At 44.8% G+C, this 25,192-nt stretch overlaps 2 protein-coding genes and 1 non-coding gene across 5 annotated transcripts in view; 1 reads left to right on the plus strand and 2 right to left on the minus strand.

Moving 5' to 3' along the window:
- The window catches only part of ZBTB37 (zinc finger and BTB domain containing 37), a 28,047-nt gene extending 18,802 nt beyond the window's left edge, over positions 1-9,245 (minus strand). Inside the window, exons 1-3 of one of the 3 annotated variants that reach the window (XM_073563676.1) lie at positions 9,126-9,245; positions 1,014-1,969; positions 555-654 (exon numbers count right to left, since the gene is read on the minus strand). In XM_073563676.1, the coding sequence (XP_073419777.1) occupies positions 555-654; positions 1,014-1,942 (1,029 nt within the window). In that variant the 5' untranslated portion in view covers positions 1,943-1,969; positions 9,126-9,245. The other 2 variants (XM_073563674.1, XM_073563675.1) reach the window with 2 other exon arrangements.
- Positions 9,246-9,634: 389 nt separating this feature from the next.
- LOC141076326 (small nucleolar RNA SNORD74) lies at positions 9,635-9,717 on the plus strand. Its single transcript, XR_012227458.1, has one exon. It is a non-coding gene; the product is annotated as a small nucleolar RNA SNORD74 (small nucleolar RNA).
- Positions 9,718-16,304: 6,587 nt separating this feature from the next.
- Positions 16,305-24,431, minus strand: LOC141076286 (uncharacterized). Its single transcript, XM_073563677.1, has 2 exons — positions 18,979-24,431; positions 16,305-16,995 (listed from the first exon to the last, which is right to left on the minus strand). Exon 1 carries the CDS (start codon positions 20,218-20,220, stop codon positions 19,087-19,089), a length of 1,134 nt encoding a protein of 377 aa, XP_073419778.1. The 5' UTR covers positions 20,221-24,431; the 3' UTR covers positions 16,305-16,995; positions 18,979-19,086.
- Positions 24,432-25,192: the final 761 nt, after the last annotated feature.

Raw genomic sequence — 25,192 nt, forward strand, 5'->3', positions numbered from 1 at the left:
GAATTGTGACAGGCTGCAGCTGTCTGGCAACTCGTACGTTCTTCATCAAGAGCTATTCAAGTCAACTGACCGTTGCAACCTATCGCACGCTGTGGCTGATTGAACGGTGACATCATTGCTAATGGAGGGGCCTGCGCTGCATGCAGGAGGGTGACAGCAGTTGAGTAGGATTAAGTTGTTTTTTTTTTTTTTTTCCACAGAATCCAACCCACAGCATCAATGCCCAGACAACCCATTCAACAGGAGACCATCTAGGAACGGGTCCTTTAAGGTGGAGACCACAGCTGATCATAAAGTGACGGTATATGCTAACAATGTTCTAACAATGTACCATCATGTTATAAGTTTGAAAAGAGAATAATTAAGTAACGTGCTGCAGATTACAGAACAAGAGAAGCTGCCGTTTGCAGAATCTGCAGCTATTGCATAAAGCTGCACCTTACAGACCTCCTGCTCTATGCGTCCCTGACATGTACCCCCCCATATAATGCTTTAATGTGTTTTTTCCCATCTATTCTAACGTACCCACTGTAATGACTCTAGACACCACTGACCTGGTTGCTGTGTTGCTTTGGTTCCTCCAGCCGCCGGGGAGATTCACTCTTTGCTCTGTGCCGTTCCGGCATGGTGCCCACACTACCGGAGGGGCTGAATCTTTTGAGAAGGAAGTTAAAAATGAAAATATTAGGAAAGGTCTCAAAGAACTATACAACAGCGTTTATGTCTTTTTCAAAATACTTTTGCTTTCCTGGTACCACCATTGCATGCATTCGTCCTTGTGTTTGTAAATTAACAGTGATTGGAAAAAAAAAAAAAGGGTCCTATCAATTTCATTCTCAACTGTGTATCTGAGACCACCTGTAAGGTGAGAATTTTAGATCAGTTCCCTCTGTGTCGGCCATGCTGCTTATATTGCATATGGACACTCATAAGACACAGCCTGTAGCTTTACCACCTGCTGCAAAATTTCTGACTTGCAAAGATTGCACTAGTCTGCTTAATGTGTCCCTTACCTGTCCATCTCACTGCTTGTTGGCCTGGAAACTTTGGTGCTGGAGGACCCCAAATTGTAGCTTTCCTGCCCGGCAGCACTGTGCCCTGTTGTATCGATCACCATAGCGGTCACCTCTTCCGCGCTGCTTCCATCTTCTCCGGAAGGTTGGTTCTCTGGACCTAGCCACTCATCCAGGTTCTCCGTCTTGATACGGAGGGCCCCCATCACTTTGACGTCATCGTCGCTCCGTTCTCCTCGGTCCGCTGCCCCCGTTTCCACGTACCACTGTCCAGCTCTGTTGATTCGTAAAATGGGCTCCCTGCCCTCCACATCTGAACCTTGCTCCACCATCTGAGGACTTGTGGACTCTTCTGCAGGACTCAACTCTCTAATGTCCAGGACAGTGCTTACCTGACCTCTCCTATTCCCTGAGGGTCTTGGAGTGCTGTGCCTTGGGCTTATAGAACGAGTCAAACTCTGACTGACACGGTGGGAATCCTGGACTCTTTCTTGGTGTTTGGGTCTGCTCTGGCTTAGCTCTTCTTCAGATTCGGGTGAACTAATTTTTAAATGGATGCCCTCAAGGATCTGCGTGCACTTGTCAATGATGTGCTGCATCTGCAAAAAGCTTGCAGCCGTCAGGTAGCTTATGATGTCAGCGAGTTGCAAGCAAATACGGCCCGTGTAGCAAAAAGAAAGCAGCTGCTCAAACACGCCGGGGTTCTTAATGACAGATAAGGACACCGCGCTCATCTCGTTTAAGGACATGTGATCTCGGAAGTAGGGTGAGCTGGCGGCCAGGACCACTTTGTGGGCTCGAAAAGACTGGCCTTGTACATTGACCACGATGTCGCACAGACGGCCTTGCATCCGCAGCTGGTTGAGGTGGCTCAGGACAGAGTTACTGTACTCTGGGATCTCCAGCTGGATATTGCCTCCTTTCTCCATGGCTGCCCCTCTTGTAAGCACTCAACCCTATGGGAGGAAATGAGATCAGAAAAAAAAAAGTTAAATTTCTCAAATAGGTAACTTGAAGTCGACACTGTGCTTAAACCGTATACTACTTGTGGTCTTAAAGCCATTAATGTACATGGTCTTACAGGCAAAACTTCATTTTTCATTGATATTTATTGGGCATCATGCACATGGCAGCATTACGGATCTATGCACCCTTAGGGAGTTGTAAGAGGGAACCCATAGATTTTGAAGGGTTCTACTGTCTCCATGTTTTGGATTTCTTATAGTGGCATGTTCCTCTGCTGCCTTTCGGAAGGAATATTTCCGCTCTGCTGTGTGCATGATGCCCAACACTCAATCAACCAAAGCAATAGTTATGCTATGGCTTCTCCCGAATAACTTCTGTCCATCCTGGAGTTTCCAGATCAAAACCTCCTTTCATCTCATAGCCTCTCTGGACCTCCATGTAAAATGTGAGGCACACAAAGATACAGTACGGGATCCATAACTTTATATAAGCGGCTAATCTGGGTTCGTTTTGCCACAGATTCTATAACCTGCTGTGTGCTTGAGACGTAAGACAAAATGTCGAATGTTTTATACTCAAATTGCAACATTTTGAAAATGCATATGTGAAAATTATCAATGTTTTACACCATTTATTAAATCATTTTTTTCCGTATCTATGGCAATATATAAAAATGATGATGAATGGGAACATGGTTAACCTTTTCAACATAAAAGTTGCATATTCTAGACAGATCATACCCATATTAAAGAATCTTAAAGCTGCATAATCTAGGGAGAGAGACCCTGATTCCAGCGATGTTTCACTTACTGGGCTGCTTGCTGCAGTTTTGATAAAATTACAGTTTTCTCTGCTGCAGATCTAGCAGTTCCCCGAATGCTGACCTCTGTACATCCCTGCCTCCACACCACTGATTGGCTGTTTTCTCTGTACACTGTGCATAGGCAGAAAGCTGCCAATCACAGGTGGGGGCAGGGTTACACAGAGCTCATGAATATGGAGGACTCAGCAGGTTTACTAGTCCTCTAGTTCTCATAATCAAACACTGATTTTATCAAAACTACAGCAAGCAGCCCAGTAAGTGACACATAGCTGGATTCAGGGTCAAATTTATATTACAATTAGGTATAAAATGTAGCAACGCTATAAGAAATTCTCATTTAATAGAGGGAGATCTGTTATCTGGGAAAAAGATGGTCTATCCAAGGCAGAGGTCATCAGTGGTGGTCCGACACATGGAAACCCCTACGATCAGCTGTTACCAGCTCTGAACAGAACTGCACTGCACAGCTCATGCAATGTGTAGCAGACGCTGCCGGGGGCTGCAGATCAGCTCCTATTCTTAAGAATAAAAGCTGTTCTGCGGTACTCAGCAGTGGCTGCTACACCTTGAATGGAGCTGCTCCGTCAGCCGGTGCCTGGATGTCCAGCTCTCACTACATGAAGCGAGCGACCTCTACTACGGAATGGTCATCAATGTCACACATCTGGAAAACGGTTTTAAGGATCCGAACAGATAATAATAATCTTTATTTTTATATATAGCGCTAACATATTCTGCAGCGCTTTACAGTTTTGCACACATTATCATCACTGTCCCTATTGGGGGGGCTCACAACCTAAATTGTGTGGGAGAAAACCGGAGTGCCCGGAGGAAACCCACACAAACACGGGGAGAACGTACAAACTCCTTACAGATGTTGTCCTTGGTGGGGATTTGAACCCAGGACCCCAGCGCTGCAAGGCTGCAGTACTAACCACTGAGCCACCGTGCTGCCCATACAAAGAGCATCTCTATATTGAGGACCTGTCCTGTATTATACAGACAGTCCACTGATTGGAATGAACACCGTGTAATACTTATTTTTTCCCTCTGGGAGGCGCTGCAGGGAAATCGAACACTTAGAATCAAATCATAAAGTCTACGATATTCTATGTAATACTTATTTTTCCCTCTGGAGGCGCCGCAGCGAAATTGAACATGTAGTTTATGTTTCCACACTGCGCAACAAAAATGTGGCGCCTTACATGCAAAGAGGATCAAAATTGACAATGCAAGTCTATGGCTCCGTGAAAAGAAGAAGAAAAAAAAAAAAAAAAAAAAAATCAGGCAGCACTCGGATGCCATCCATGTTCTGTCCGTTTTCACAGACTGCTAGATAGGAGTAGGTAGACAAACTTTTTATTAATCATCAGAGAAAAACTAATAAAACCCCGACCAAACTGAACAAAAGATCACTGATAAAACCAGGACCGTTTCTAGTACGTGAAAAACGGACGTCTGAATGAGCCCTTACAAGTAAGGATAATGCAAAGCAGAGGACCCCTTTACATGTTCTAAATTTAATTATTTTATTATTATTCAATCTGATGTAAAATGATTCCTTTATCCACCAACATGAGAATACCTATCGATTCTCTCTCTCTCTATATATATATACACACAGGATACTCATTACTTCTGTACCTAAACAATGCAATGAGCGATTACTAAAAATCTTCCAAAAATGTAAAATATTTCATCACTATGAGAAGTGTCAAGCAGAGTCATATTACAGGCGTTCACCACTTTATGTATCTCCTAATAATTTTCTTTTTTACTTAAGCGTTTTGTGATCTGACCCACTTCCCCAATAATCTCACGCTTTCCTGCATCATCACGAAGCGTTTTGTGATCTGACCCATCCACTTGCCCAATAATCTCACGTTTTCCTGCATCATCACTAAGCGTTTTGTGATCTGACCCATCCACTTGCCCAATTATCTCACGTTTTCCTGCATCATCACTAAGTGTTTTGTGATCTGACCCATCCACTTCCCCAATAATCTCACGTTTTCCTGCATCATCACTAAGTGTTTTGTGATCTGACCCATCCACTTCCCCAATAATCTCACGTTTTCCTGCATCATCACGAAGCGTTTTGTGATCTGACCCATCCACTTCCCCAATAATCTCACGTTTTCCTGCATCATCACTAAGCGTTTTGTGATGTGACCCATCCACTTCCCCAATAATCTCACGTTTTCCTGCATCATCACTAAGCGTTTTGTGATGTGACCCATCCACTTCCCCAATAATCTCACATTTTCCTGCATCATCACAAAGCGTTTTGTGATGTGACCCATCCACTTCCCCAATAATCTCACGTTTTCCTGCATCATCACTAAGCGTTTTGTGATGTGACCCATCCACTTCCCCAATAATCTCACGTTTTCCTGCATCATCACAAAGCGTTTTGTGATGTGACCCATCCACTTCCCCAATAATCTCACGTTTTCCTGCATCATCACAAAGCATTTTGTGATCTGACCCATCCACTTTCCCAATAATCTCACGTTTTCCTGCATCATCACAAAGCGTTTTGTGATCTGACCCATCCACTTCCCCAATAATCTCACGTTTTCCTGCATCATCACGAAGCGTTTTGTGATGTGACCCATCCACTTCCCCAATAATCTCACATTTTCCTGCATCATCACAAAGCGTTTTGTGATGTGACCCATCCACTTGCCCAATTATCTCACGTTTTCCTGCATCATCACTAGACATTTAAGCAAAGAAAATCTGCTACATCTGCACCAGCAGAATTGAGAAAAGTCATTAGAAATTATCATATGAAACAGACGCCAGCTAATTTTGTCACAAAAGATGTCGCCGATCTGTTCACACAGACGATAATGAATTCAAGTAAAGATGTAGGGGAAAGTAACCGCGCCGTACATTTCTACAAAGACCAGAACCCGTCTTACAGAAAGATCTGTGTGCAATGAGATTATACTATACATCAAAAAGACAAAATCTGCGGTTTCCTCTGAAGAACCCCAAAAACGGAGTGTCTGTGCAGAGGGGGCAAATCTGCAACAGAATTTCACAGGCTGCGATGACTAAAATCTGCATCGCGGACCAATTTCCGAGTGTGGAAAATTCTGCAGCGTGAGGATGAGATTTGTATAAATTGTGTGTGTGTGTAATCTGCTGCCAATTTCCATGTTCAAATCTGCACTGAATATACACAGCATTTCTGTAAAAAAAAAACAAACAAAAAAAACAAACCCCGGACCGGACATCCAAAAATCACACATGGATCTAATGCAACAAAAATGACAAAACTGGACATGAGGTTTTTAAATTCTAACATTCTGATCAGACTGTATGAAGCCCACCGCCACGTCATGGCGAACCTCTCAGTGGGTCTCTAACTTTAGTAGCTTGGAAGATGCAACCACCGCAGCAGCGTAATTGCACCAGCAGGGCGGCGATCTGGTGCCCCACAACACCCGTGCTGCAAGGCTGATTCCCCACGACTCAAGGTCACACCGCCCCACAAGCACAAAACCACAGCAGCAATGGCCGCCCCACAGCACCAGGTGAAAGGAGCTGGAATACTCACCTTCCACGTATTCCCAGACTGAACCGACGGCAAAAAAAAATAGGCCTCCTTCTGCTAATTAAAAACGCCTGTGCCAAATTGGAGAAGAACTGGTACAAATAACCAAAAAAAAAAGGGGACAATGAATTTTGGGATGTGCGGTCCGTGCTTTTTTCTACAGTTATTGCTTATCGATGGCGTTTATTCCTTGTGCGCCGTACAATAAAGCCGGGGCGACATGCAGGTCGCACAGCCCAAAAAAAATTGCTCTTTTCTGCTGCACATCAAAGTACTGCTGGTCAATGGGGTCACACGGAGAGCGGCCATTGCATGTCCCTCCTTTGAAGTCTATCCACTCAGGAGGCTGCCAGGAAAAGAAGCTCTTGAAAACCACTTCAGAAAACAAAAAACCTCCAAAAACTTCCAAAGAAAGCAAGTTCACAGAAGCGATCTCCACTACAAAACCACCTAAATAAATAGCTTTTAGCCTTAAGGCCCCATCACACCCAGCGAGATCGCTGTGTATGACGGGGATCAGCGACCGGCCTCCCTGCCGGGTATCGGTGATTGCGCTCCATCGTCCTGGACCGTTTTTTGACTGTTGGTCTCCCGCTGGCCAGCGCGCATCGCTGCGTGTGGCAGCGAGAGACCAGCGATCAGCGGCTCTGGTTTCCAAGGTAAACAGCGGGTATCCAGGAGCCGCGCGGCTCTTAGTTACCCGCTGTTTACCATGGATACCAGCTTGCTCGCTGGTCCTGATCGATAGTGGGTCTGTCTATGTGACACCTCACCAGCGATCAGCTAACTATGTCCCAGCGATCCCATCCACGTCGGATCGCTGGGACATTTATACGTGTAACGGGGCCCTAAGGGTGTGTTCACACTGTCTCCCCCCCCCCTTGTATAATATCAGTAATTTTTCAAGCAGAAGGTTCTTCAGGGCACATTCCTTTTTTTTTCTCTAAAGTTTTGAGCATTTTCTTTTTAGCTTCTTTTGAATAGTTTTCTGTTTTCGCTGCGTTTTTTGTCCACCAGCATTATTTAATTTTTTCTGTTGCTTTTTTTCACATTTTTTTTTTTTTTAACTCCATTAACCAATAAAGAAAATGCTAGATGATCTACTTGAGAAAGAAACACTAAAAATGGTGCAAAAAAACAAAAAACAACCAAAAACCCACCCAGGCGCCTTCCATGCGTCTTTTGAGCATCTTCCTAGGAGGACGATCCGCTCACTTCTTTTAACCCCTTGGCATCTTTTGAAATCCTGAAGCGTTTAAAAGAAGCTCAAAAGCCTGAATGTGTGAACAGCAAGTAATTTTGCATAAAAATGTATATTTTCATCCTTTTAACCATTTTTGAGGGGCATTTTACATGCAAAAAACATCATTAAATGACGCAGTGTGAACACAGGCCTATGGGGCGACAGCAAAACCCAGACAAGTAGCGCAAACAAGAACATATCTGAGGATTCCAGTTGTATGAGTATATACGGTACATCATATGGACTCCTTTGGGGCAATTATCTATTTGCATTTAAATGCATGTATTTGGGGCAAAAATAATTTTTTTAATTGGATTTAATTAAACATTTTGCACCTTTTGGCTTCTACACCCTCTGCATGTTGCATTAATTATCTATTACTGGTTTGCAGAATGAGTTAACTGAGAATCTGTCAGGGAGCTAGTTCTGATGGGGAGTTTCCAACTCTATTATCTGTATTTCTCCGAGTTCTTCTCATCTGATTTATGACAGCATTAAAGTTTAGCTCAACTTTGATGTGGTCTGCAGACATAAACCAGCTGAGAGCAGCTCAAAGACAGATAAAGATACAAACTCCCTATTAGAAGAGCTTACTGACAGGCTTCTGGTTAACTCATTCTGCAAGTCAAAAATTGATAATGCAACGAGAGGCTGCGGAAAGCCAAAAAAAAAAAAAAAAAAAATGTCCCCATAGATGTCGGCAAGGGAAAGTCGTGGAACTTGCGACAGGTTTGCAACGTGCCGCCGTAGCCGATCGTTAGATTGTTGGGGGTCTGACCCCGGACCACTGCTGTTCGGCGCCGCAGAGCCCGTGCAAACAATGATGGGGGGAAGTGACGCTCGTCCTTTATTGGGGTACACGATCCCAACTGCTCAGAAACGACGTCGGACCCTACGAAGAATCTAACAGCTGGCGAAACTCCAGTAATGGCTGGACCCCGGGCGGTGCAGCCTGACCTGCGCCATAGTGCAGACCCCCAATAGTGCCCAGACCCATATCTGCCCCCATTAGGAGCTGTCACCCTGGGGCAGCGTGTGACTATTGTGGAACTACCACTCCCAGCAATCTCTGACCTGGTGAGCCCACACGTGACTGCATGGGCAGCTGTGCCAGGGTGGAGCGGTGGCGGCGGGCACAGCTGCCTGGGGTGGCAGTGGGCGGGCTGAACATGCACTGGTCCCTCCCCCTCCCGGGAGGATGACGTGTGCGCTCCTCAGGCCGCGCCCTGCACCCCCCTCCGAGGACTCTCCCCTCCCTCCTGAATTCTGCCACCTACCTCCGGGGGGCGCGGACGGGCCGGGACGGGGCCACCGCCGGAACACAGCGCTCCGGAAGTGCTATGTCAAAATACCTTCACTCTCCTGCCTCCTTCACCCGGAAGTGAACCCTGCCTCCCTCTGCGTCCGTTATACCATAGGGGAGGGGCGTCCGCGAGCCATATTGGGTGGGGAATGGAAGTCATACTGGGTGAGGAAGAACAGGGTATAACAGGCACCGCATACTGCGTACATTACCTAAACACACTGATGGCTCATATTTACAAGTTTTAACGATTTTTGTATTATTTACAACCAACAATATGTCGGCTCCTGTAGCAGGCGACACTCCTATGGAGCGGAAAAAACAGCGCTCCCCGCCCCCTTACGTCACATCCTGGATCCAGTACGTCATTTCCGGGAATCCTGTTTCCTATATAAGTCTCTGCCGCGTCTCTTAGGCGTCATCTTCGTGCCCGTCTCCGGCAGGGTGAGTTGGGTTCTGCCGCTCTCCAGCAGTAATGGCTGGTTTCTTCTGTTAATATAAATAGTATTACATCTCTCTGGTGTTGATATTCCTTCTGCCTCTGTCCGCCGCTCCAAGGAGCCTTTCCTGCAACGGGATGGGCCTGGATTGTGCTGCTCCCTGTGCGGCTCTGCTGTTAACCCTTCACTTGCTGCAATCTCAGTTGCTGAGCAAGGATACTGCTGATTTCTGCTTGCTAATTTTCTAACTTTCCGGGAATTGAGGGTTAATGCTCTCTGATTTTGCCTGAATGTGAAGAAAGCTATGTTGGTAGGGACATCAGAGATATATCATGATGATTACCAACGTCTCTGACCAGGCGGGGCTCCTGGGGCTCTTCGGGGGAGCTGTGAGGTTGCCATATACATGCTGGAGTCTTTCAGGCTATGTGCTCACGTAGTTTTTTGGGTGTGTGGATTTTGGAGAGAAAACTGCAGGTAAATCCGCAGGAAAAAAGTCCTGCGGTTTATCTGCAGTTTTGCCTGCGGTTTTACACCTCATAATGGATGAGGTGTAAAACTGCAGCGTTTCTGCACCAAACAATTGACATGCTGCGGATTGTAAACTGCGTGGAAAAATCAGCAGCACGTGCACTGCGTTTTTTTTTTTTTTCCATTGAAAATAAAGGTACTGTACAACGCAGCAGATTTCACTACGTGTGCACATACCCTAATTGTATTGTGACGGATGTAGTTATCGGTGGTTTATTTTGCTTCAGATGGAGATTAAGCTTTTTTGCATTTTCTCTTTTTCTTGCAGGATTGTCTCTGAAGAATTGTCATGGACTTTCTCATAAGCGATGTACAGTGCCTACAAGTAGTATTCAACCCCCTGCAGATTTAGCAGGTTTACACATTCGGAATTAACTTGGCATTGTGACATTTGGACTGTAGATCAGCCTGGAAGTGTGAAATGCACTGCAGCAAAAAAGAATGTTATTTCTTTGTTTAATTTTTTTTTAAATTGTGAAAAGTTTATTCAGAGGGTCATTTATTATTCAACCCCTCAAACCACCAGAATTCTGTTTGGTTCCCCTAAAGTATTAAGAAGTATTTCAGGCACAAAGAACAATGAGCTTCACATGTTTGGATTAATTATCTCTTTTTCCAGCCTTTTCTGACTATTTAAGACCCTCACCAAACTTGTGAACACCACTTATACATGGTCAACATGGGAAAGACAAAGGAGCATTCCAAGGCCATCAGAGACAAGATTGTGGAGGGTCACAAGGCTGGCAAGGGGTACAAAACCCTTTCCAAGGAGTTGGGCCTAACTGTCTCCACTGTTGGGAGCATCATCCGGAAGTGGAAGGCTTATGGAACTACTGTTAGCCTTCCACGGTCTGGACAGCCTTTGAAAGTTTCCTCCCGTGCCGAGGCCAGGCTTGTCCGAAGAGTCAAGGCTAACCCAAGGACAACAAGGAAGGAGCTCTGGGAAGATCTCATTGCAGTGGGGACATTGGTTTCAGTCAATACCATAAGTAATATACTCCACCGCAATGGTCTCCATTCCAGACGAGACCGTAAGGTACCTTTACTTTCAAAGCGTCATGTCAAGGCTCGTCTACAGTTTGCTCATGATCACTTGGAGGACTCTGAGACAGACTGGTTCAAGGTTCTCTGGTCTGATGAGATCGAGATCTTTGGTGCCAACCACACACGTGACGTTTGGAGACTGGATGGCACTGCATACGACCCCAAGAATACCATCCCTACAGTCAAGCATGGTGGTGGCAGCATCATGCTGTGGGGCTGTTTCTCAGCCAAGGGGCCTGGCCATCTGGTCCGCATCCATGGGAAGATGGATAGCACGGCCTACCTGGAGATTTTGGCCAAGAACCTCCGCTCCTCCATCAAGGATCTTAAGATGGGTCGTCATTTCATCTTCCAACAAGACAACGGCCCAAAGCACACAGCCAAGAAAACCAAGGCCTGGTTCAAGAGGGAAAAAATCAAGGTGTTGGAGTGGCCTAGTCAGTCTCCTGACCTTAACCCAATTGAAAACTTGTGGAAGGAGCTCAAGATTAAAGTCCACATGAGACACCCAAAGAACCTAGATAACTTGGAGAAGATCTGCATGGAGGAGTGGGCCAAGATAACTCCAGAGACCTGTGCCGGCCTGATCAGGTCTTATAAAAGACGATTATTAGCTGTAATTGCAAACAAGGGTTATTCCACAAAATATTAAACCTAGGGGTTGAATAATAATTGACCCACACTTTTATGTTTAAAATTTAACTGAGCAACATAACTTTTTGGTTTGTAAAATTTATGCATCTGTTAACCCCTTCGTGACCGGGCCAATTTTTTAAATTCTGACCAATGTCACTTTATGTGGTCATAACTCTGGAATGCTTCAACAAATCCCAGTGATTTTGATAGTTTTTTTTGTGGCACATTATAATTTATGTTAATAGTAAATTTAGATATGTTTTGTATTTATAAAAATATCAAACTCTACAAAAAATGTAAAAAAATTGAAGTTTTCTAACTTTGAATGATTATCCCTTTAAACCAGATAGTCATACCACAGAACAACATGAATAAATAACATTTCCCACATGTCTGCTTTACATCAGCACCATTTTTAAAACTCATTTATTTTGTTAGCCTTTTAGGAGGTTTAAAAATGTAGCAGTAATCTTTCATTTTTTCAAGGAAATTTGCAAAATTTTTTTTTTTTTTGAGGGACCTATCCAGGTTTGAAGTGACTTTAGGGGTGCTATATATTGGAAAACCCCAAACGTGACCCCATTTTATAAACAGCACCCCCTGACATATTGAAAACTGCTGTCAGGTAGTTTATTAACCCTTCAGGTGATTTTCAGGAATTAATGCAAAGTGGCATAGCCGGAATGAAAAAGTGTTTGTTTACCACCTAAATGTCGCTAACTTCTGAACTGACCGCTATAGCCGGGAGACTCTAAAGGCCCTTTTACATTTAGCGATGCACCAGCGATCCGACCCGGTCAGGATCGCTGGTGCATCGCTAAATGATCGCTAGTAAGCTTTCATACAGAAAGATCTCACAGCGATGCAGCAGCGACGCAGCGGACGATACTTACCATTCACACACAGCGATCCTGCGTCCTCCCGCCCGCGTCCACGCGTCGCTCGTCGTCACAGCAGGAAGCGCCTGATGAGAAATGGAGCCGGACATTCTCGCGCGATCAGCAGCGGGGGAGCCGGTCGCTGGTAAGTATCACACATAGCGATATCGCTAGCAATATCGCTATAACGTCACAAAACCAGTGACGTTTTAGCGATATTGCTTAGTGTAAAACCCCCTTAAGGCCGCTATTTGGCCATGAACTGCTATGGCAAACATCAGGATCACAGAATCATGATCTCAGTGTATCAATTAGATTAAAATGCAAGCCCCCCACAATCTTTTAACCATTTATTTGATGTAGTCACTTTTGACAGCAGCAACTAAGGGGTTAAAAAGATATGGACAGTGCCAACACATCATTTGTGATGCAGCAAGTTGTCAGATATAGTGGACAGCCAACAGCTGCTGGATTGTCACCTTTATGGGGATGATATTCTCTTATATCTCAGGTCAGTATATATACATATTGGTGGTCTTGAAGGGGTTAATAAATCCTGCTCTTGTGTGAAGTTTGAAGGCTCTAACTTATTTGCATCTTATCAAACCTGCTAAATCTGCAGGGGGTTGAATACTACTTGTAGGCACTGTAAGTTGGAGCCCCAGCTCCTTCTTCTTTACATGCAGCTGCTGCATCTTTCTCTATACGTCCAGGGTTTCCATCTTGACTCTCTTTATTTTTATCTGAACAGTTTAGAAAACATCATGGACTGGCATTGACTTATTATTTCCCATTGTGTCCATAAAAAGCACTAAACATATATTCCCTTCCGCCCATTATTGTGATACAATATTGTCTGCATTCACTTGGAAATGATGAAAATGAGTCACAAATTTTGGTTATTTGACCTCAAAGTCACTGAATACTTCCTTTCTTTTTTTTTCCTTCTTATTGGGCATAAAAGTGACCAACTTTTACAAGCGGTCCTAGAGTTTCTGGACTGCTGGCAACCCTTTAGGCTATAATCCTACGATCCGGAAGTAGCAGCACCTTGGTCGCAGCATGTCTTTTTGCTGCCTATAAAGCGCTGTGTTCTAATCATGCAGGTAAAGCCACATATGTTCGCTGAACAATGCAGATTTCTCGCATCCAGTACATTCTATTGTGGAAACTTCTGCTGCAGAGTCTAGAAATTGACATGCTGCAGCATGTACACCTGCGCTGTGGAGGAGTTATGCAGCGTTAAATAGAAATCCAATGCTCACTATGCTTCTATTAGTTCCATCCAGTGGCCTTCTAATGCCGAACTCGGTGTATTTTTCCCTCATTTAAGCATGCCATCATACATCCACTACTTAAAAAACCATCCCTCGACCAAAACTGTGCCGCTAACTATAGACCTGTCTCTAATCTTCCCTTCATCTCTAAACTCCTGGAACGCCTGGTCCACTCCCGTCTTATCCGCTATCTCTCAGAAAACTCTTCTCGACCCTCTCCAATCCGGTTTCCGCTCTTTACACTCCACTGAAACTGCCCTCACTAAAGTCTCTAATGATCTGCTAACAGCTAAATCAAATGGTCACTACTCCATGCTAATTCTCTTGGATCTCTCTGCAGCATTCGACACTGTGGATCATCAGCTCCTCCTCACTATGCTCCGTTCCATTGGCCTCAAGGACACCGTTCTATCCTGGTTCTCCTATCTCTCTGACCGCTCCTTTACTGTATCTTTTGCCAGTTCCTCCTCCTTTCATCTTCCCCTTACTGTTGGGGTCCCCCAAGGATCGGTTCTAGGCCCCCTCCTCTTCTCCTTGTACACTGCCCCTATTGGTCAAACAATCAGTAGATTTGGTTTCCAGTACCATCTCTATGCTGATGACACCCAATTATACGCTTCTTCTGACATCACGCCAGCCTTTCTAGAAAGCACCGGCGATTGTCTAAACGCTGTGTCTAATATCATGTCCTCACTATATCTGAAACTGAACCTGTCAAAGACTGAACTCCTGGTGTTTCCTCCCTCTACTAATGTACCTATACCCGACATTGCCATTTCTGTGTGTGGTTCCACTATTACTCCCCAGCAACAGGCCCGCTGTCTTGGGGTCATACTTGATTCCGAGCTTTCCTTTGCCCCCCACATTCGATCACTGGCTCGCTCTTGTCATCTGCACCTCAAAAACATTTCTAGAATTCGACCTTTTCTTACCTTTGACTCTGCAAAAACTCTTACTGTTTCTCTTATTCATTCTCGTCTCGACTATTGTAACTCTCTTCTAATCGGTCTCCCTCTTACCAAACTCTCCAATCTGTCTTGAATGCTGCAGCCAGGATCATATTCCTCACCAATCGTTACACCGATGCCTCTACCTTGTGCCAGTCATTACACTGGCTACCCATCCACTCCAGAATTCAGTATAAACTTATTACCCTCACTCACAAAGCCCTCCATGGCTCAGCACCACCCTACATCTCCTCCCTTGTTTCAGTATACCACCCTACCCGCTACCTCCGTTCTGCTGATGACCTGAGGTTAGCATCCTCAATAGTCAGAACCTCCCACTCCCGTCTCCAAGACTTTACACGTGCCGCGCCAATTCTTTGGAATGCACTTCCCAGGTCAATACGATTAGTCCCCAATCCCCACAATTTTAAGCGTGTCCTGAAAACGCATTTATTCAGACTGGCCTACCGCCTCAACACATTAACCTAATCTATCCCTGTGTGGCAGAGCCAAAAGTTTTACCATAACCAGGTTCCCCGCATCATTCTCCCACATGCTTTATGCATCCATTAGCCCTCTGTGTCCGTACTGTCACACACCTAACATTATGGCTGGTCCATACAATCAGGGCAACTGTTACCACCCACCTTTCGTGTCTACCTCTTTCCTCATAGACTGTAAGCTTGTGAGCAGGGCCCTCTTTCCTCTTGGTATTTGTTATAATCTACTGTATGTGATTATTGTTATGCTGTAATGTCTATTGTCTGTACAAATCCCCTCTGAAATGTAAAGTGCTGCGGAATATGTCAGCGCTATAAAAAATAAAATTTATTATTATTATAAGAGTGCTGCGTCCAAAACGCTGCTATTCCTGATTGTGGGGCTGTACCCTTCTGGTTCTGCAATATTAACCCTCAGATTCTCCTTTTACACGGGTCCCACCCTGTAAATAAATGTGATGCCTGGTTATACATGAAACATTTTTTTTTTTGGCGGATAGGGGGCACTTTGTGTAGATGGACTTGTGCCAATGGCTCTAGTCACTCCTATGGGACTGACAAAATGGCTGCCTTTTTGGTCCTGTAGAAGTGAATGGAGTATTGATCATTTTGACCTTTAGTACTTGGTGTAGGTGGTGATCCCAGCATGTTTTTGTTTTAACCTGTGATTGTTGGTGGCATGATTGTGCTTCTGGCCTGAAATTTGCTTGCAGAATGGAAAAGCAGAGGCAGATTTGCCATTGTAGCATTGGAGGAGCTCGGGAGCACTAAAGCCAGCTGGATCTAGTGATTGGGCCAGTAATAGCAGGGCAGACAAGCTGTATAGCAAAGTATGTGCAGAGATTAGTGTTGGCCCGTCAACCTATACAATGAAAAATAATCCTGCTGCTCTCAAACAGACATGATTTTTAGCAAGAGGTAAACTTGCGCGTGCGCCCCCCCCCCCCCCCAAAAAAAAAAAAGTACAGTAGTTTACTCAATTAAAGGGAACCTGTTTGGAGGTTACGGTGCACAATCCTACTGACGGTGTTGAGGTAGCTATTTTGGGAGGGCTAAATTAACCCTTCATGGTTGAGCCAGTGATTTCCAAATTATTCCAGTGTTGCTAGCAACTGAAATGACCACACGGAGATGGGGGTCTCTGTACGGGAGGATCGAGGCAGATCACTAAGCCCCTTTATTTTAGTCACATCTTTTATAATCTTTTGCTTAATTATGCAAGGTTCTCAAGTACCAATAGCATTTCACTTTATAAGCCAATAATATTGCAAGAAAACCGGAAACTACATATATGTCTGTACCTAAATAGCGTAGAAAGTAGTATAATGGCATATTCAGAGCAATGCACCCCCCCGAGCCCCTTATCTTTGTACCTGATGAGAGCAGTCTGGTTTCATGACAGCGCATGCCAATTATAAAAATTTATCTTGCAACAACAAAAACGGAGAAACGAAACCTCCAGAGAATGGATAAAACGAAACTTCAGCTCTGATTTTAGTATTAACCCTTCACATTCCCCCCTAGATAAATATTTTTTTTAACACATATGCAGCATCAGAGGTGCTATCCCAAGCTAACAGCTTGAGGGGTACTGGTCTTCACATGACTGATGCCGTGTTATCAGTCATGGCTGTCGCGGCGCACCCGTCCCCCCTGTATACTGCAGTTCACGAATAACAATTTTTGATGACGGTGGTGGGGATCTTTTGTAGGTAGGCATGTGCTTGGCTTCAACATCTTCATCAAGTAGCCTTTTGAGATCGGTGCAGAGAAGAGCAGGGGCAACGACACCTTTGGTATCATCATTAGCTGTCTTAGTGCAGAATTTCCTAATACATACAGAAATACACCAAAGAACAAGTTTTAGTATCACATATACAGTCATGGCCAAAAGTATTGACACCCCTGCAATTCTGTCTGATAATACTCAGTTTCTTCCTGAAAATGATTGCAAACACAAATTCTTTGGTATTATTATCTTCATTTAATTTGTCTTAAATGAAAAAACACAAAAAGAATTGTCCTAAAGCCAAATTGGATATAATTCCACACCAAACATAAAAAAGAGGGTGGACAAAAGTATTGGCACTGTTCGAAAAATCATGTGATGCTTCTCTAATTGGTGTAATTAACAGCACCTGTAACTTACCTGTGGCACCTAACAGGTGTTGGCAATAACTAAATCACACTTGCAGCCAGTTGACATGGATTAAAGTTGACTCAACCTCTGTCCTGTGTAATTGTGTGTACCACATTGAGCACGGAGAAAAGAAAGAAGACCAAAGAACTGTCTGAGGACTTGATAAACCAAATTTTGAGGAAGCATGAGCAATCTCAAGGCTACAAGTCCATCTCCAAAGACCTGAATGTTCCTGTGTCTACCGTGCGCAGTGTCATCAAGAAGTTTAAAGCCCATGGCACTGTGGCTAACCTCCCTAGATGTGGACGGAAAAGGAAAAATTGACAAGAGATTTCAACGCAAGATTGTGCGGATGTTGGATAAAGAACCTCCACTAACATCCAAACAAGTTCAAGCTGCCCTGCAGTCCGAGGGTACGATGGTGTCAACCCGTACTATCCGTCGGCATCTGAATGAAAAGGGACTGTATGGTAGGAGACCCAGGAAGACCCCACTTCTTACCCCGAGACATAAAAAAGCCAGGCTGGAGTTTGCCAAAACTTACCTGAAAAAGCCTAAAACATTTTGGAAGAATGTTCTCTGGTCAGATGAGACAAAAGTAGAGCTTTTAGGGCAAAAGCATCAACATAGAGTTTACAGGAGAAAAAAGAGGCATTCAAAGAAAAGTACACGGTCCCTACAGTCAAACATGGCGGAGGTTCCCTGATGTTTTGGGGTTGCTTTGCTGCCTCTGGCACTGGACTGCTTGACCGTGTGCATGGCATTATGAAGTCAGAAGACTACCAACAAATTTTTCAGCATAATTTAGGGCCCAGTGTGAGAAAGCTGGGTCTACCTCAGAGGTCATGGGTCTTCCAGCAGGATAATAACCCAAAACACACTTCAAAAAGCACTAGAAAATGGTTTGAGAGAAAGCACTGGAGACTTCTAAGGTGGCCAGCAATGAGTCCAGACCTGAATCCCATAGAACACCTGTGGAGAGATCTAAGAATGGCAGTTTGGAGAAGGCACCCTTCAAATATCAGGGACCTGGAACAGTTTGCCAAAGAAGAATGGTCTAAAATTCCAGCAGAGCATTGTAAGAAACTCATTGATGGTTACCGGAAGCGGTTGGTCGCAGTTATTTTGGCTAAAGGTTGTGCAACCAAGTATTAGGCTGAGGGTGCCAATACTTTTTTCCGGCCCATTTTTGGAGTTTTGTGTGAAATGATCAATGTTTTGCTTTTTATTCATTCTCTTTTGTGTTTTTTCATTTAAGACAAAGTAAATGAAGATAATAATACCAAAGAATTTGTGATTGCAATCATTTTCAGGAAGAAACTGAATATTATCTGACAGAATTGCAGGGGTGTCAATACTTTTGGCCATGACTGTACAACAAGGATACAGGCAGCAATGTGTAACAATCTCTGTAAGATCCCTGCTATCCAGCCCCCAATTCCCTTAAATCGATTGGCTGGATTGAGAAAGGAGAAGGTGTCTGACCACCAACTCTCCTTAGTACGATCATTATCTTTAACGTATTAATCTGAGTCATTGAATATCTTCTAACTTTAACTTTTAACTTCTACCAATAATAATAATATGAAAAATACGGAAAACCAAAACATTGTCCCTTCATTTGCTATTGGCTTGTTGGGTGATGAGGAGAACTTGATAGGGACCGTCATACAAGGGTTCTAGTCCATGCTTCCTGACATGCCTCTTCACGACTACCAAATCACCAGGTTCAGGTTATGACAAGTGCTGGTTTCTGCTGAATCTGGAAAAGAAAAGAAAACTAGAACATAGGTGTTAGCAAGATTTTTCCTAAGCAGAATAACATATTGAACAACATGGTCAGTTTCTTCTGATAACTGCTGGGGCTGGAAATTTGCAACTGGGGGCCTAGTACCAAACAATATCTCATAATGGGGACAGGCCATATTTTACAGTAGGGGTAGTACGAATGTGGTATAGTACAATGGGTAGGAGCTCTGGCCATGGAGCCGTAGTCTCCTGCATCATTTTGGTCAGTTGTCCCCTCTGTGCCATTCAACCTCTCAACTTTTCCACTGGATTGTGGGTAGTACGGAGTATGGAGGGCTACAGTGGATCCAAGCATTGTCAGAACTTCTTGGTACACATGAGAAGAAAAGGCCGGACCTTGGTCACTTTCAACAACTTCTGGAACCCCATATCTGCATATAACTTCCATCACCAGTTTCTTCGCTGTGGTTTTTGCAGTCATGTTGGTAACAGGGAATGCTTCCGGCCAACTGGAGAACATGTCAACAACAACAAAACAGTATTCATACCTTCCAGACTTAGGCAATGTGATATGGTCCACCTGGAGCCTTTGGAAAGGATAGTCGGGCTTAGCAAGATGCTTCGGGGGCACACGTTGAAATTGACCGGGATTGCAAGTCTGCCAGATATTACAGGCACGGTTGAGCGCTGACAAAACTGTGGAAATTCCCGGGGCCCAGTAGAATTTTTGCACCAGTGCGAGGGCCTGATTCTTTCCTCGATGTGTAGATCCATGTGCCCATGTGGCAATAGCAGGGTACATCCGCATAGGGAGACACGAGTTGGTCCTTTTCCAGAGACCATTATCCATACGTGCCCCATCAGTCTTCCATTGCTTCACCTCTTCCTTTGGAGACATTCTCTGCGTTGTCATTAAGGGGTCTTGCAGGGTCCGACAGAAAACTTCAGTCTGTTGTAGATCATCAGGTTCTTGTAGGGTCAATGCTTCTTGTAACTGTTTACGCTGAGAGTGTGTGGTCACCATAGTTGGTTCAACGGGTAAGAGAGCGGCGGCTTTTGCTTGCATATCCGCAAATGCGTTGCCAACAGTCTGTGGACTGGTCCTAGGACCGTGCGCCTTAACTTTGATAATAGCCACCTTAGTAGGTAATTTGATCGAATCCATGAGGGTTTTAACAGCTTCAGCATTTTTCACTGGGGTTCCGGCAGTAATAATAAACCCTCGATTGGCCCATAGAGCCACAAAATCGTGAGCAATACCAAATGCATACCGTGAGTCCGTGTATATATTAGCCCGTCTGTTCTTGGCCAAAGTACATGCAGTAGACAGAGCCTGAACTTCTGCTTCTTGTGCTGACTGTGAGGGCGGGAGCGCAGCTGCGTGCACTACAGTGTCCTCTGTGGTAGCAGCATATCTCGTGTGGAATCTACCAAACTCGTCAGCATATCTTGAACCATCCGTGTATAACACCAGATCGGGATTTGGGAGTGGATTCTCACTGACATTTGGTGGAGTAGCTGTTTCTTCAGTCAGAAGTTGGGAACAAACATATTGGAGAAAATCCTTGTCATGATCTGACGGTTTTAAATTGCACTGGGTGAACTTTTTTTACTTTGGAAAGTTCCAAGGTGTCTTGACTGTCCCCGGTGGTGGTTAGTGGTATCGCACTTTAGGTTTTTGTGCACGTAATTATGGATCAGGTGTGACACCCTATAAAGGTGTGCAATCACTGCCTGTGATATTGTGAGATTGTGTTCACTCTGAGTTTGAGAGCCTGGTGGAAGGATGGAGCTGGAGAGGAGTCCTGCGCAGCTTAGCCAGGGGGGACGTGTTTCAGCTATGGTGTCTGGACGAAGGGCTGGCATGGCGTGGTGGGGTTGCAGTGATGGTGTCGGCGGGAAGTGTCTGCATGGACTGGTGGAGTGGCGACTATGGAGAGTGGCACTCACCATGTGGGACTTGGCTGCTGAGCTGGACTCAAGCATGCTCGACTTCGTGGCAGAAGCTGGACTCATCTTGGGGACTCTGTTACTAAGCAGCAGCAACTGGTGGTGGACTCTGCTCCAAGGCTGCACTAAGGTGAAGGATCCTGTTATGGTGATGGATCCAGGTGGAGGAGAAGATGCACGCAGGTGGTGGGCTCTGTTGCTAGGAGCGCACGCAACAGAGCAAAGCTAAGTGGTGTTCCCCCTGTATTGTCTCTTTCCTCATGTGTGTTATTAGTGCAGTGGTGGGATTAGTCTCCGCACCGACCCATTCCCTAGTGAGGGTTTAGGGTCAGGGCGAGCAAGGGGTTAAGGTTCGCGTGCGGCGACAGGCGCGGAGCCTGTATAGGGAATGTTAGGAGTGCAGGGACACTGGCTCAGGGGAGCTTAGGTGGTCTCCATCTCCCCATTCCCTATCGCAGGGCCCACCATTGTTAATGTTTCCCAGGTTCCCCCTTATTATTTAAATTCGCCTTACTGGAGGCGGGGTTTCCAGAATTATTGTATAACGTGTAATACCTAAATTCGCCAGGTGGAGGCGGCGTATCCACCTGCACGTTTTATTATTTAAATGCGCCCCACTGGAGGCGGTGTTTCCAGGGTCACGTGTGTTATGGGTTAGCCTTGCGGTATCCGCTGCGTCCAGAGACACGTGACCATGACAATCCTCATCACTTCCATCTTTCTTGGCGTTGTAAAGAGGTTGCATTATGCGGGATGCATCCGGTATCCACTGACGACAGTAGGTACATAGTCCAAGAAAACGCTGGAGTTCAGTTTCATCTTTTGGGAAAGGAAGGTAGCTGACAGCTATTTTTCTTTCTTCTGCGAGGTGTCTGACACCCTGAAGGAGACAGTGACCCAAGAAGATCACTTGACCAAGGCAGAACTGAAGTTTCGAGGCCGAAACCAGACAGTTCAGTGCTGCTAGATACTTAAGGAGGCTAACAATGGCAGAAATGGCAAAAGACACCGGCTCATATTTTTTTGCAAACTGGTTGGGACTGTTTTGGGCCCCTTGTGGCATAACTGTCCATGTTAACTGTTGTCCCTGATAAATGAAGGCAAATAGAAACTGGCATTCTGGGTGTAACGGAATGGTAAAGAAGGCATTGGTAAGATCAATAACTGTAAACCAAGCAGCATCCTGGGGTATTTGGCACAAAAGAGTATGAGGATTAGGCACCAGGTTTGAGAAACACTTTTACTGGTTCTACGGGAATTTTCCCTATATCAATTGGCCCTTTTTACCAGAGTTTAGATAGTATCTGAGAGGTATGGGGTGAGTCATTGATCCTCAGGCAATATTGGGGGTGGATCTGAGCCTATCAGGGCCATCATAAATGTGGGAAGGGCATGCAAAATACAGATTTCCTCACTGTCTTCATAACGTAAGAGCCATCTGACCATCATCTTGGAATTGTATTCCGGAGCGGAACTGTGATAATAAATCTGCCCCTAGTAAATTTACTGGACATGTGGGAGAGATTACGAACTGAACAGTAACCTTGGGAAAAGGTCCCACAGAAATAGGGTTTATAAAAGTATATTAATTGGGTCTAGCATCTACTCCGATTAAAATAGCAGGGAAATGACAATCTCTGAAAATGTTCGAGTCTGGCACAGCGCCATAATTAGCAGGGAGGGGCTGAGGAGTAAGGTTCTCAGTAGCTGAAGACTGGGGGGGGCAGAGTTTGCTGTGTGGGCTGAAGGGCACACTGATACTGATAAGGGACTGTGAACTCGCAGCCTCACTGGGCACAATGGTGGGGGCTGGAGCAGCTGCTGGCTGCTAGCTTGCTTTTTTTTTTGTACGCTGAACAGACGGGTTAAATACTTCTGAAAACTTTTTTTTTTTTTTGCGGGGACTGAGGCTGGCAGCGGTGGCTCATAAGAGATACTGTGAGCGTTTAACAAAGAAAAGGTGGGGGCTGCGACTCTCGGTCTCCTTGTACAATTGTCATCTAGCAGGGAGACCTCTTCTTTCAAATCATCACTATTAACTGTTCGTCTGCCTGACACATTAGTATCATTAATCTCAGTTCCTTCTTTTAATCACTTCCTCACACCACAGTCACTTGCTTGAACCACAAACAATCCGTCTTTTCCATAATAATAGACAATTTTTCCTTCTTCAACATAGCAGTAACAGAAACAATCAGAATTCACTTCCTCTGTTCTTCCTAACACCTTCGTCACACAATTCATGTGCCAAGCCACAAAATTCTTCTTTTCCTTCCACGGATTCTCTCATTTAGAGCTAAATATCCTTTAGTTGTGCACAATACTGGAGCGGCCGTCTCAGTCTGTTCCACAGGGTCAATAATCCCCCTCTGGGATTGCCCAAAATTCGCGGTACTCAGTGAAAGGAGGAGGGCGTCTCAGACTATCCCTCCGGACACCTCTGGTTATATATATCTATATATACCTGAGTTACGTATCCTACCCATCTTCGATCACATGACCACGCCTGATAACTAACAATGACCAGGATTTCAGGATATTTTGACTATAAAGAGAGTCACAATCACTGGTCAATCCGGGGTGTCCGTCCCTTATGAGGTACGGGTCGAGCACTGGGCCCCCAAAGGGACTACACCTCTATATGATTCCACCCATGAATCACCCCACCACGGGGACAAACCTCAGATCCTCTTTGCAGCAACAAGCACAGGAAAACCACACCAACGGTCAGTCTGAACAGTATAACTGCCAACTTACCGTGGTTGTGGGGGGGGGGGGTGATCAGTCCCAATTTTCCAGCACCTGTGTCCGCTCCGAGGGTCCTTTGTCTTGTTGTCCTCCGGGGGCAGAGGCGTCCCTGTCCAGGGGCCCCACGTTGCGCGCCACTGTTGAGGTAGCTATTTTGGGAGGGCTAAATTAACCCTTCACGGTTGAGCCAGTGATTTCCAAATTATTCCAGTGTTGCTAGCAACTGAAATGACCACACGGAGACTGGGGTCTCTGTACGGGAGGATCGAGGCAGATCACTAAGCCCCTTTATTTTAGTCACATCTTTTATAATCTTTTGCTTAATTATGCAAGGTTCTCAAGTACCAATAGCATTTCACTTTATAAGCCAATAATATTGCAAGAAAACCAGAAACTACATATGTCTGTACCTAAATAGCGTAGAAAGTAGTATAATGGCATATTCAGAGCAATGCACCCCCCAGCCCCTTATCTTTGTACCTGATGAGAGCAGTCTGGTTTCATGACAGCGCATACCAATTATAAAAATTTATCTTGCAACAACAAAAACGGAGAAACGAAACCTCCAGAGAATGGATAAAAAGAAACTTCAGCTCTGATTTTAGTATTAACCCTTCACAACGGTATCAGGTTGGCACTGTTATACTGATTAAAATGATACCCTGGCTGTTTAATCTTTCAGTTTTGCGTTAATGTTATGCTTGTGCTCCAGGGCAGATCTTCATGTGGTGCTCTTGGCTATTCACCAGTATGGCTTCTGACAGGTCACTGATCCCTCACTGACCTGCCCCCTAGTTTACATAATTAATATATAATATATGCTATGTATGTAAACTAGGGGGCAGGTCAGTGAGGGATCAGTGACCTGTCAGAAGCCATACTGGTGAATAGCCAAGCAGAGCACCACATGAAGATCTGCCCTGGAGCACAAGCATAACATTAACTCAAAACTGAAAATAAAGATTGAACAACCACATGATGAATGTCATCACTCGGGAATCACTTTAATCGCGGTATAACTGACCTGACAGTGTCTATAGGTTACTGTGCACAATCCTGCTGACAGGTTCCCTTTAATAAGAGCAATCTCATCAGAGGACCCTTTTACAGATAGTGATTGAGCCCAACCTCTCCATATGTGCCTGGCTACTTTGCTGTAAGGGAGGCTTTAGTACAACCATTCTGTGCTGATCTAATGCTGCTGATGACTCCTATTTGCTACTCTTGACTGTCAGGATGACGAGAGAGCTTACCACCATTACTTATTCTGAAGCATTAGCATCTTTGGCTATTCTGACTCTGAACAGATCTTTCTCCTTCATAACTTTTTTTTTTTTCTCTTTCCCCCTCCCCCAGGTCAAGAGTCTAGTGAGCGATGGGCATATAGGTAAGTTTACAAGTTCTGATAAATGGGTGTCTATTAGCAGTGTGCATGATGA

This window comes from Dendrobates tinctorius, unplaced genomic scaffold (assembly GCF_039654945.1).
Source record: "Dendrobates tinctorius isolate UK_male_01 unplaced genomic scaffold, ASM3965494v1 ptg000396l, whole genome shotgun sequence".
In the NCBI taxonomy this organism is placed as follows: Eukaryota; Metazoa; Chordata; class Amphibia; order Anura; family Dendrobatidae; genus Dendrobates; species Dendrobates tinctorius.

Bases quoted from the DNA above. Each gene is read 5' to 3' on its own strand.
- LOC141076286 (XM_073563677.1), bottom strand. From the start codon at position 20,220: ATGGATTCGATCAAATTACCTACTAAGGTGGCTATTATCAAAGTTAAG.